General features: G+C 40.9%; 1 protein-coding gene across 5 annotated transcripts in view; it reads right to left on the bottom strand.

The window, feature by feature from the left end:
• The window catches only part of LOC129763583 (uncharacterized), a 300,619-nt gene that overhangs the window by 21,739 nt on the left and 265,039 nt on the right, over positions 1–13,841 (bottom strand). For 4 of the 5 annotated variants that reach the window (XM_055762800.1, XM_055762801.1, XM_055762805.1 and 1 more), the window contains one exon: positions 9,017–9,310. In XM_055762800.1, coding sequence (XP_055618775.1) covers positions 9,017–9,310 — 294 coding nt within the window. Of the gene's footprint in view, positions 1–9,016; positions 9,311–9,389; positions 9,868–13,841 lie in introns of all 5 variants that reach the window. The other variant, XM_055762803.1, reaches the window with a different exon arrangement.

The raw sequence follows: 13,841 nt of genomic DNA, 5'->3' as shown, positions 1-13,841 counted from the left end.
ATGTATTAGGGTGTAGAACATTTTCTATTATTTTTCAGCTCTTTTAATGTGATAAATTGGGACGCCATAACATGTGCTAAAAATTAACTTTGGGTGATATATTCAACGGGAGTAATAAGATTATTTTAATCATATGATGAAAAGTTACCGATGACCGGAAAACACCTGAAAGTGACACCGGATTCTGGATCATGGTTCACACATTTCTGACAAAGATATCCATTTTTTTTTTTTTTTTTTTTTTTTTTATCTGTATTATAGTGATTTTCAACTCATTTGGTTGGTTGGTCACTTGTACTTCCATTTTTGGAAGAATGTCGGGAGTGAGAATTGAACTCGTGACCTTCAGCGTGAGAGGCATGGATGTTACCACTACGCCAGATCGTCTCCACAAAGATATCCATCAACGACACGACAGATTATGAAATCGGAATGTATCGAAATCGTTAATCTGCTACTCTCTTTCGCCATCCACCTTGCGCCAGATAGCGTTTACTAAGGCGCGCACTCCACTCATTCACCTGTTACTATTGCTCCACATTACCTTCACTTCGAACACTCCCAGATGATAGAGGCGAAAAACATACCAACAGTTCAGAGGAGATAGCAGTCTCCCTCCAATCAACCTTTTTTGTTGTTGCCCGCCAATGCTTCTAAGAAACAACATAAACATAAATCCGTCTATCGCAAACCTCGGGCCCGGTATTTCCAGTTTATTTATCTTGTTGGTTTTTTTTTCGAGCCTCACAAAACGCGTGGTGCGATGTTTACTGGCTCGAATTTGAAATTCAAATTCGACCACTCCGCTCCCACCACACATAACCAACCAGTTCGCCTGGGTGAATTCGCGCTCACTCCGGTTACAATTGGGTGCTGCAGCAGCCCAGGTGTGTAATGGCAAACTTGTCCGAAATATATCGGGGAAAGTTTGGCCCGATCATTGTGATCGCGTTTGGAAGCGGATGTTTTATCAGTCATTCAGCTATTTGTTTTTCCTCTTTTTCCCATCAACGAAGTATAACAATCGGTTCAATTGTGTATACAGCAATGGCGAAATTCGATATGAGTCGTTCAGTACCACCTGAGCAATGGTGATAACAAACAACAAGTTGTATTTCCAACAGCGCACAATAACCTGTTTGGCGTTTTTTTTCTGAATGAACATACGACGTCACCTGGTGTAGTATTTTTATACATTAGCTTTGGACTCAAGTTTGTCACCATAAACTGTTTTGCTTGCCAAGAAGTTGTTTTCTTGAGCTCAGGCTATAAGTTACTGAAGTGCTGACGATCTAATTAATTCGTACGACTTAGTTATGCGTTTTGCCTGATCACATCATTAAGACCAACTCACCTCGGTATCTGCGGTATCTGCTGAGCTGAGATACTGTTTAGCATGCGCAGAATGCTCTCTTTAAGCCGTGTGCAATGCTTCAGCAAAGAAGACCCCAACCTAACGGTAGAATTTCTTGTTTTTTCTGTATATTTTCACTCCCACCATCCGACGCATTCACCCTCGTTATCTGTCCGTGTTTCGCATTTTTTTCGCCCATTTCTTCCTATGCTCATTTCTTATGCTGCTGCTGCTGCTGCTGCGTGTTACCTTCGGGAATAAACAACACACAGAAAGAAAAAAAAAATGCAAAACAAGATCAGCGGGAGAAGCGTCAGCGACTTTCAATTCCCAGGCGTCGTCTTCGAAGTCTCCATCGTCTCAGTCTCAGTCTACACCACACAAAAACTCCGAATAAATTACATCAAATCGTCGTCGTCACTTGACTTGCGGGACGCGAAATGAAGTGATTTGGGTTGTTGTTTTATTTTTTATTAATTTTTCCAGCGTGCTAATTCGGTCCAAATAATTAATGCGAATTTCGGTTTTTCGGTCTTTAAATGGCGTTGATTACGATCCCGTTGTGTCAGATTTGTACAACGCGATAGAGACAGATGCCTCGTCCCGCCCCACAAGTTTGCTCCCAACTCCGAACAACTGATGGATTAATTCGTCGTTTTATTATTACTGTTTTTTTTGCAGCGGCAGCAGCAGAAACTGTTACTACTCTGAGGGGGAGCTAATTGTGAATTAATTTGTTCGCTGTCCCATTCATGAATGATAGGCTGGGAAAAAGGTTAAAAATTATGAATGTCAATCTGTTTTTTTGCTTTTCATTAAGAAAGTACTAAGAATGAGTTTGATTCGTACTTAATGGATGTTTGGTACATATTTATTCATAGTTTCTTTTCCCATTTGAGTCTCTTTCAGTGTAGTAGCTCCAAAGCATTTACTGAAAAAACACATTGTTCAAAGATAGACAGGTTCAGCCAATTGGAAAACCATGCAGGGTGTATACGATATTTTTGGACTGAATGATTTTGCTACCACAGTGACGAGCACAAAGAGAAATCCGCAATTTAAATTGAAATTAGAACAAAACTTTCATTTACTTGTTTCTATGGTTTGGAAAAATAAAACTACTCATTTTCCCTAAAACACCGTTGATTTTGATTAAAAAACAACTTTAAAGATTTTCAGTTGGATTAAAATAGGAACTTCGACGACCATTCCATGGGTTTCAGTCGGTTCGATCGGAAGAATAATCGTTGTTCTTTTGGAAAATGTAATTATCTTCCAGCACAATTTTCAACATCAGATCTTCCAGGTTTTCGCATCGAATGTTGACATACACCTCTGTCGTCATAATCCCATTGATTTTGGCCAATTGATATTGGAGGTGGTTTTCTTTGGGTCAGTCCTAAAAATGAAATCCTTCCAAAAAAATTTATGAACTTTTAAATGGTTTCATCCACGAAAGTCGCTTTCGCTCTCGCTCGGTTGGTGCAAGCTCGTCTCACCATGTCGTGGTCTAATGTTATCACTTCATAAATTTGAGCTAAAGCGATCCAATTGTTATATGAGAGTTTTTTGACGTAGGACTGCGTCTTTCATTTTTGTACCGGGTTGTAAGTTCAAAGTTTAGAAAACGAGAGAGTGACGCTGGAGTGCAAGGTTTTGAACGTAAATACCTCTTAATCGATTTCCTTCGACTGGCACTGTGGTCACGCGTATTCTAGAGCTTGCTCCTCGGAATACATTCAAGGCGTGTTCTTTGGCTTAAGAAATCTCAACTAAGTATTAATAAATGACGCTAGTTAATGCATACGCTGAGACGGCAAAAGTTCCACAGGGAACGTTAACGCAATTCAAGAAGACCTCTTAATCACTGGCTGGCATCGAGAAGAAACCGAAAAGATGTCATCGTTGCTGCAGAATAATCTTCCAGTTCTCCTTGGAACTGTAAATTATATTCAAGCGAAAGAGTTTATTTTATTGTTTTCTATTCATATAATAGTCCGTCCAAATACATTTTGGTTTGTGACAATCAAGTGCAATTAACAGAGAAGCTTCTGAAGATTATTCATCCCCATCAGTAGAATATATTCGTATTCAATATTGGATGTATAAAATGGAAAACGGAAAATGTTTCACATCGCGAAAATCATATAATTTTCCGGCGAATATTTGTTTTCTATTCATATAATCCTTTTTGTGATTTTTCAATCAACTGCAATAACCAGGGAAGCTTCTGAAGATTGTTCATCCCCATTAGAAGAATATTTTCGTATTCAATATTGGATGTAGAAAATAAAAATCGGAAAATGTTTCGCATCGCGAAAAACGAACCGTCGTAGAAAGCTTCAAATTCAGAGAGTTCATTCGCCTCTAGTTTGTCTTCCAAGTGCCCATAGACAACCACATCTTTTCTCGATTCATTAAAGAACAAAAAGCATATTTAAGCGATGTTCCAGTGGCGAACCGCATTCATTCTTCGTGAGGACAACGACTGGACAACACTGTTGTTGGGCGAGTTGGACGGCAAGGGATCGAGTGCCTTTCTCAAGGCAATGGTGGAGGAGTAATATGTGGAAAGAGTAGAGTTTTACAAGGGCCTCTTTGAAGGCTAGAATCGAATGAATTGAAGAAGTTTAAAGTCTCTTTAATTAAATAAGGAAGGAAGGAAGGAAACGCATTCAGCATGTTTCGAACTGTGAGGGAGCACAGAAGGGCAAAAAAAACGGCATTGTTACGTCGGGTTCGTTAAAAATTCCCTCTTAGGCCGAAAGAGAATCCATCGGGAGGAGAGTGGTACCACTGAAAAAGCGACCAAGGAAGTACCATAAAATTGTTTCCGCTTGAGGCAGTGGGGCAGCCGTCACAAACACATACACGAGCGCAACTCTTTTCGTTTGGTGGTTATCGAGTCAGCATTGATTACTGGCGGGCGTCGAGGAGAAAAAATCGAAAAGATATCATCGTTGCTGGAAAATAATCTGTCAGTTCTGCTTAGAACTTAGAAATGTGTTGAAGCGAAAGAGTTTGTTCAGCTTTTTGTTTAAAATATAATACTCCGAGCAAATACATTTATTTGTAATTTATGTTTGAGAATTAGTGACAAGCAATGTATTATTTATTATGTATAGGGCAAACATTTGTGCTCCCGTGGCCGAGTGGTTAGCGTCACACCTAACATGCCAGGGGTTCGGGTTCGATTCCCGTTCTGGTTGGGGGAATTTTACGTAAAATGAAATTTCCTCCGTGATTGCTTCTTTTGCTGAATATTTTGCCTTCGCTAAATACAAGTTGTTGGACGACGAATCTTGCTTTGCTAGTTGAGTCCTGCATCACCCGCGTATAAATCAAGACTGAGATGAGGTTTCAAGCAGGTACCTGTATTTATAGATTTTCGTGATTTCAATAATTTGTTGTTGTCTTAAGTTCTTTTTGGATGGCACTAACGTTCCCAGTGGATCTGTTGCCTTCTCAACGTAGGTATTACTTGCGTCATTTTTGTTAGTAGTTCCTAGTTGAGATTTCTATGCCGTTTCTATGTTATCTTAAGTTATAGAGACTTAAAACTTCTTCAGTTCATTTGACTCTATCAATAGTTGGCAAGACATATAACTCGTGGACATTTTATCTTTCGAATGAGCTGATAGTCACGTTCAGTTGACAAAGAGGTATTGAGGCTTAAAACCTTGCGCCTCTGACGCTTTCGAATTTTCCAAAATAATCATTCATGCATTAATTGAGAATTGATTCAGATTCAATTTCAACAAATGATAACTAAACCAACGATAGTCCTACGTCAACCTTGCGGTTATACGACAGATATAACCCAAAAAATGAATGCGCTGCGGATGTTAGATGTGTTGGTATTGATTCTGCAGAAAACAAAAGTTCGATATGGCCAACGTTCGATGTTTCGAACACTCATTTCCCCGGTTGTTATTTTGGAAGGCTTAATCGAATGATTTTTCTCCCACATCACAATGTGTGTGTTTTTTTTATCAAAGTAACACTTTAGAAAAGATTACATATTTTTACATTTTGTTGGGTTTTATTTTTTGTTAGGTTATGTGAGTTTATGTACTTTCCGCACATAGTTGCTTTAAACCGACTTTTTGCGCAATAAAGTTATACAAAATTGTATGAAATTGATGGTTAGAAGTAGCTAATAATCAAATCTACTTTTTGGTGCAAAAATATTACCATATGGTTGCTTACCAAAGACATGAAAAATTATCAAAGTTGCTGTTCGACTTTTCGAGCACTTGGCGCGATATGGGTTAATATCAATGAATGACATAACTACGGATGTTTCCTTTTGTTTACGTTCCGTGAAGGCAGTTCAGAACGAAATAGGGAATGAATGAGAGTGAATGAACTTAAGGTGGGACCAGAATGCCGCGCTATGCGTCGCGTTGCGACAATTGTGCTTTGACACTTCATTTTAAATATGTGTGTTTCCATTTAGTCGAACACAATAATGCGTTGCGTCATTAGCATCGTTTTACTAAACGCTAACATTTGTTCTAAACTACTTGCGCCGAATTCGCGATGACAGTGGCATGGGGTCGACGTCTGGTGGCAACTTCAAATTAGGGCCATAATTGGTGTCCCAAACTCGTTAGTGTAATCTCTATCAGATTAGAAGACACGAAGCCGGTTTTTAAATTCTAAAATTTGAATGAAAATTTGACATGATGTGATTTGATTACTTGAAACACGTGTTTCTGACTTTCATTCAACCGCATGGCTGAATTTTTTCATCATAATATAGAGCTGTATTCATAAACAATTTTCGTATGACTTTTCCACCACCTGCAAACAAAAATGTTTTTCATTTAAATAGAATACTAGTTTGATATGGAAAAGCTAATTTTCATTCATAATTTTAATTTTGAAAACGTGTTCATTCCGATTGAAAATCAGCTATTCTTTCACGCTCCCCTAAACTAGTAAATGAAGCTCAATGCCGCCAGCGCGGATGTCAATGTGTTTTTTTTAAAAACATTCAACTGATCCGTGGACACAATAAGAACAAGATTTTCATACGAATTTTATTTTGTTTTTGTTTACATGAAAAGTGGTGACGCGATGCTAGATTGTGACTGCAAATCAACAGACTGCGTCGGGCGAATGTTTTAGTACAAAACGCAAAAAATGACAGCTGATGAGAAGCAACGCACAACGCGGCATTCTGTTTCCACCTTTACTGTCAGAGGCTTGCTGTGATTGTGAGACTTGGCGTTAGCTAATTTCAATATTCCTAATGTAATGATGCAGGTGCTTTCGTGGCCGAGTGGTTAGCGTCCCACACTATCATGCCGGGGGTTCGGGTTCGACTCCCGTTCTGGCCGGGGTATTTTTCGTCAAAAAAGTTCTTCCGGCTTGCACTGTGGTCATGCGTATTCTAGAGCTTGCCACTCCAGAGCGTGTTATTCGGCATAGAAATCTCAACCAAGTACTACTAATAAAAATGACGCAAGTAATGCTACATTGAGAAGGCAAAAGTTTCACTGGAACGTTAGTGCCATTCAAGAAGAATGTAATGATGGGGGCATAGTGGGGTCACCTTAGGGAATATACTCATTTCCGGCGTCCACATACCGCTGCAATCACCGTTTTTCGAAAAATATTGTAGCTCAACTTATCTGTTCAAGCGGTTTTTACTATGTGGTCACCTTGTGGGGACAAAGTTATCATAAATTAACACTTTACCAACCGACCGTCGATTATTCGACTTTTGCTCCACAGCGCTTACCGACCTGTTGTCGATTAATCGACTTTCGATCTTTCTGTTAGATTTGGTTAGGTTAGGCTGATAAGTAGCAAGCAGCAAGCGTTTCGTATTCTTTATTCAGATAATCGCTGCTTTTCTCAAAACATTAGCTTTAGCAAACACTTAGTAGTGTTTCGGACGATCTGCGGCTGAATGGGTGGTGAAAAGGGCATAGTATGTTCGAACCGCTACCGGTCGGTAAAGTGTTAAAATAATTTAAATCATTATTGAAATAGTAGGTGCGTGTATGAAATAAGTTTGGCCTATGCACCTAGAGTTAGGGGGTCTTCGTAGCCACTTGGTTACGCGTTCGCTTACTAAGCGATCGATCGTGAGTTCAAACTCAGGGCCCTCAATTGACCATCTTTGTGTTGTTATAGAATAACTACGTCCACGCAACCATCAATCAGCTATGGAGATCGATCCACGGTGGATACAAAGATCGATTCATCCATACAACTGCTCTGCTCTGCAAGAAACATCGGGCTGCTGTTCTATAAATAACCCAACAATGATCAATATCAACTGTCTCCGCTGTCCGGTCTGCTGAACAATGGAAGAACAAATAGAATACCCTTACGCCTAAATGGCTACTACAGAGTAATTTACCATAATGTAATGGAACAGAAAACCTAACGCCTAAATGGCTACTACTACTACTACTGTGTAATTTACAATTTATAGAAACATAAACATATGTACATGTACACGATAAAAACCCGGCTCTGTTACAGATAAAATTCTAATGAGCCTGATCAATGAATAAATGTGACAAAAATATGCACCTAGAGTTGTAATTTAAATTTTCTCATCATACAAAAACGTGGTAAGAAACACATAATGTTTCTCATATTGAGGTCTCATATAATTGGTCCCCTGACCACTTTGCTCCCAAACATCAAAGTAATATCTATGCGAATTAATCCCTGCGATGAAATAAAATATCTGTCTCTCTTAGAAAATGTAAACAGTCGACCAAACTGATGATTTGTCTAACTCCTAAGATTTCAGATTGAATAAAATAATTTTCACGAGAAATTCTTTATATATGATACGCACAGAACTACGGCCGAATGACGATCGAGAGAATTATATTGTTATTTATATTTTGACATGTGACAGCTCTATTGAAGTACAGGGTGACTCAAAAGTCATGAAAATCTTCAAACGTAAGGTTAACTATCAATTCGGCATAAATATTCAATAGTTATAGCCGCCATAGAAAGAAGAAAAGGCAATAAAACAATAACAGACTTTTATTTGAAAAATATTCACATCGCTTCTAAGTTTTGAAGACTTAGACTCGATAATAATAAATACTAGGGTCCATGATCCTGTTTCTGTCTGAATTTGGTTTACCACAATCTCAAAACTGTGAACGTGATTCTTCTAGACGGTGAACCCCGCGGAATCTCAATCGAGATTCCTTCATTTTTCAATTGAACCGAAATAAAAAAAACGCGGCATACAAAGGAGATAGTAACGTGAGCAGCAGCCGTCTCATAAATCCGGTTGCATTGGACTTTGTAAAACGGTTGATGAATGAGACGAAGTCAAGGTATGGCATTTAAAGCGAAAAACCCCGCGAGTGTGAGTGTTTGCCCTCTGCTCGGCCGTACCTTATTTTCAAGGAACTGACGACACTACTGATTGGTGTCGATGGTGTTAATGTTTGATTTATGGCGAATCCTCGAACTCGAGAGAGAGGGGTTCATCACTCGTTGTTCAAACTGTACATTATTCTTTTTATCGCTTTTACGACCGAGCGCCTTTGCTGCCGTACTCACGCTTTCTGGTGATTATTAGATAGTGACAAGGTCATAAAAGACTGTTCCTCGATCGAACGGGGTTGATTTCAGTAAAAGGGGAAAAAGTACGCCAGAGAGTCCTCTTACCTGGGTGAACGGTAGCTGCTCCGAGTTGGCACCACACTCGCACACGCTCTGCTCGACCACTCGCATGGCGAAGCGCTGGTGAGCGACGCACTGCGGAACCTCGCAGCTGTCCCCATCGCTGGGGGAAAGATGCTGGTGGACCCGATGCAGCAGCAGCTCGAAGCACTCGGCGGCGTCACCGAGACAGCCGAGCGGGAAACGACGACCGGCCAGCGGTCCGCTGGCGAGCGCTCGACGCAGCGGTTCCGGGCAGAGGGCCGGCTCGGAGCTGGTCTGCAGCTGGGAGAAGAGTTCCTGTTGATGAAATCGGAAAAAGTACGGTCAGTTTTGTTCGCAAAAGATTGATTACTGACGATCGCTGGCGAAGACTCACAACAACAGAATTGATGCAGGACATATACTCATAGTGCTGCTGATGGACACTTTCCGTCTTGAGACGACTGATCACTTCGTGATAGGAGGGTTCACTGCTTAGACCGTAGCCAGAGGCATCGAAGCCACCATTATTTGGATTGTAGCTGTTGGTATCGTAATGCGCGTGGTACTGAACACCCATCCCATTTTGATTGCTAATGGCATTTCTAGTTTTTGGTAAAGTTGCGGAGGATGCAGGCTGCAGGTATTGTAGCCCGGAAGATCCGGTGGCAGCCGTCACGGGGTTACTGGTAGCTGTTACAGTAGCAACACTCGTAGCAGCCGCCGCCGCCGCTGCCGTCGTTGTTGTTGATGCGGTTGTGTCTTTCCGCTTGTAACGAAACTTGATCATCGTCGTGTCGTTTTCTCCGTTGGCCTTTCCAATCCGATTAAGCCCGCAGAGACAAAGCGGGCAGGGCAGATAATCACTTAATTAGCTGTGAAAGACGTGTTTCGAAACTTTTATTTTCTACTCAATTCGTTTCGGTTTCGGTACTGTGGATCGCGCTGACTGGTAGTGATCGGCTTATTTGGTAACCTTTCCCGTGAACACCAAGCATCATAATCTCCTCTCTTCCCGTTTCTTGTTCCCCCATCTAACGACCACAAGAATGCACATTACACAACCCAGCGTGAGTGGTGATGTTTGACTCATCACCGCGATCAAAAATATGCCAAGAATTTCCTCCTCTGTCGCTGGAGAGTCATTCATCAGAAAATCCTTTTCGTTCAGCTTCGTCGACCTACGAGTAGCTCATGGGAAGAAGAAGACAAGTAACAGAGACCTCCCCCCGCGCGTAAGCTTTTTTCAGCGGAAATGCACGATGAGTCAGGTTTGTTGAATTTTCCTTCTTTTCGGGCCACGCTTTTGTTTCACTTTCGCAAAAGAGGTTAGCAGCGGGTAAAAGCAGCGAATGTAAACAACCGCGCCGCGATCGGTTGTCGTGATAGTGGTACACAAACATATTTACACACAGTCGACGTCGTCATCATTTAGCATCGTGACGGTTGTTTGATAGGTTCACACCGGAAACCGAGCAGATTTCGGTTTCCTCCTCGTCGCACCGATTCACACCAACCAACCAACGGAAACCGACAGTTCCGTTCTGGTTCTGCGCGGAGGAAACTAATTAGGAGCGAACCGAGCAAATCGAACCATTTGGACAGATCAATACAAATGGGTTTTTTTTCCTGCATCATAGTCTGACGCCATTCGAGTAATTTACAGCCATCCACCCCCACACGTTCGGGCCGTGTAGGTTCCCCACGCGACCTGCGTGGTCTGGTGAAGATTAATTTGCAAATCTGACATGAACGCAACATGACACGGCCGCCTGTCGACAGAAGGTCACAAAGCTTTTGTGACGCCATGCTGTATGTCTTCTGATGATTTTGAACATACAATTTGGCCGTAAATGAACGCGTGTGTAGAATGCATCGCTCACGAAAACGCTTTTAGTAGACGCTGAGTAATCTAAATCGAAACCCGCGCGGATGGACTCGAGACTATCCGGGTTCACCTTGTTTCAATCTCGATCGAAGTGATGTCGCCATCGGTGACAGTTTGAGAAATAGGAAAATGACAGAAAAGAAGAGGAGACAAAAACGCTGACGGCGAGAAGTAACTTTGATCGCGCTGTCTTTGTTTGTTGTCGTCGTCGTCGAGTTCTGTCACTTACTTAGTTGTTATTCTGAGCGAGAAGTGGCCCAATTGCGGCTGATGGGCAAATGTGTATTACCTTGATCGAAGTCCACTCGGCGGTGGAACAGGGGTCGTTGTGAGTCACATGAACCATTTGAGTCGGACGAAATATCACTCTCACGGTTGTGTTTGACGCCAAACAAATTTCAATGCATATTACGTTCTTCGCTGTGCAAACTATGAGTATGTCAACGAGGTGGATTAATTCATACACATGCCTCTGACCAAGTGATATCATGAAAGTATTCATCTTATACTGAGTATTGAGTCGAAACAGGCCCCTGTCATATGTTTCGAGTCAAACAACTCGATTTGATTCCAGATTCCACTGTTGAGCACTTGTGGGCATTCATGAGCATTTTGTCTGATACCTGGTTCAATATACACAATTCGCGCATGAGTAAAACCGCTGCCGATTTACATGCTGTTTTTGATTCACGAGTTTACTCGCGACCTTATTTTTTGCAATTCTGATAATCAGTAGTATACCAGAGTTCGAGTTCTAATCTGACCGAGAGTGCATTCAAATTCTAAGTAACATTCAGATCATGACTCGGAAATTTTTAGCTCACATGGACTGCCCTTAGAAGGAGTTTGAGCGGTATTTTTCTGAACCGACACGAAAAGATGCTGCTCTAGCTAGTAAACCGTTTCCTGTCTACTTGAATGTGGATAATCTTCCCGAAGAAGTACAGGATAAATAGTTAGACATGAGAAAAGATTCCTCGCCACGAATATCATTTTGAAAGTTTACTTTTACGTTTTTAGAAACAAATTGAAAATTGAAAACGTTTTGAGATTTACATTGTCGCAAATGCAGTCGCGTTCTACGAAAATTGTATCTCAAACACAGGAACAATCGCATTGAATAAGTTGCGAGTAGATTAGGCAACGAATTTTTCTCAAAGATCACTCTCCAACTTGCTTTGGGAAACTTTGCAGGAAACTTGAATCGCTACGGCCATTAGTTTGATCTGTTGGGCTACTCTCAAGTTTGCTATATATGTACTTCGATTTCGTTCGACACTATTAGTATACGTAACAGTAGCTTTAGAATTTTGCAGCTCTCCCCTTACTTTATGAAGTTCCGAACCTTTTTGAGATTAGCAGACCATATCTGGTTAGTCGTTGGAACATTTTTCCCAAAAATCGGCAGTTTTCGCAGTTTAAATTCACTTATCGACCCAATGAGTGTTCCGAAGTTTCAGCTTGAAGGTTACAGAAACGAAATCGATCATCTGTTCGTTTTTCTATTATTTAAGGCGATACTTACTCGGACAGGTGTCTGTCAGATTCTGGGAAAAAAATCGCACCGAGAGCATAAAAGAAATATACGCTCGTGGAAAAGCGCAGTTACAGAAATTAGGATTCTCTTTTTAGTGTTAGCATTCAATCCCTGGTAATGGAGATTATTATTTCTGCTAATAGCTATATTAAAAAAAGGCTTGTATGCTTTTTTCGGTTATTTTTTTGCGACTTTTTTCCAAATACTGTTCTGTCATTCGGTCAATGGACCTGCTTCATTGAAAATGAATAATCTGTGTGTGATTCTGTTACAAAGTTAACATAATGGTTTCGATTGTCCTTGTGTGGATAGAGCCCTCCAGTTGGCATCCATCATCGATAATTCCCATGTTCTGAATCCTCATTTCAAACAGAATAAAATTGTTCCATGGTATGAGCCAAACCCGACGAATTTCCGAAGGTATGCATATTCACCTTTAGTTCCCCCGAATCCGGTCTTCGGCCACTATATCTTTTTATTTATTTATTTATTTCGTCAATCAACTGTAGACTACATACATATGTTATTACAATGTTTTCATATAAACTAATCGTTATTTCCACGGCACACATCTGACACAGCTTATCTTACTGGCTGTGCACTGAAAGTGCCAACATTTCAGCGGACAGTGGAGTACCCTACTGACAGTTAATTCAGCTATCAAATAAGTCTAGGGATTCATTCGTAACAGGTGGAACTGCAACGACCAAAACAAAGATTTCTGATATTTGTGTTGCTCATGATGATGGTATCATGTAGGCGACCAATCGAGTACCTTTTTCACCCGGGGAAGGTCCTGCTATGTGTTTGGTGAGATTGGAAAGGCATTTTGAGAGCTTCTAGCAAGCATCCAGTCGATAGATTGCAACAAGTACTGTTTGCAACTAAACGAATTAATAGCAACGGTCCAGGACAAATGCATAAAATAACCTGACAATTTTCCCTTGTGTCCTTCAGTTTTATATTAAGCCCTCGTTAATGATCTTCCTTCTAACCTATTTGATCTTGAATTTTTGGTTGCAGCTTGTAGTGAACTCTATTATTTTAGTCGCATCCCGAAGAACTCTTTGATGTAAAGTGCACTTGAGCAGCCTTTTATTTGGATGTAGGCCCAAATAACGAAACAGTTTTTTGTTTCAGTGTAGAAACTAACAAATGCATTTTTGAGACATCTGGTGGTCGGTTTCTGAAGCATACACTACCAAACGATTCCCACGTAAACTGTCAATGTTTCTTTTCGATATGCAGTGTGTGGTGAAAAAATTGACTACAGCCGAAATCGGATTTGATCGCTGCAATCACAAGGTAGAAGCCAGATATTGGCGGCTACAAGGCATGAAGAGTTCAATCCATCGTACCCAACGGTGATGAAGGAGTAAGGTGCCATCGAAATCACCAACAAGTCTGGAAGCTTCGAGGACTAC

Source organism: Toxorhynchites rutilus, chromosome 1, assembly GCF_029784135.1.
Source record: "Toxorhynchites rutilus septentrionalis strain SRP chromosome 1, ASM2978413v1, whole genome shotgun sequence".
NCBI lineage: Eukaryota > Metazoa > Arthropoda > Insecta > Diptera > Culicidae > Toxorhynchites > Toxorhynchites rutilus.
The sequence above is the reverse complement of the archived record's forward strand: the minus strand, read 5'-3'. Positions and strand labels throughout refer to the sequence as shown.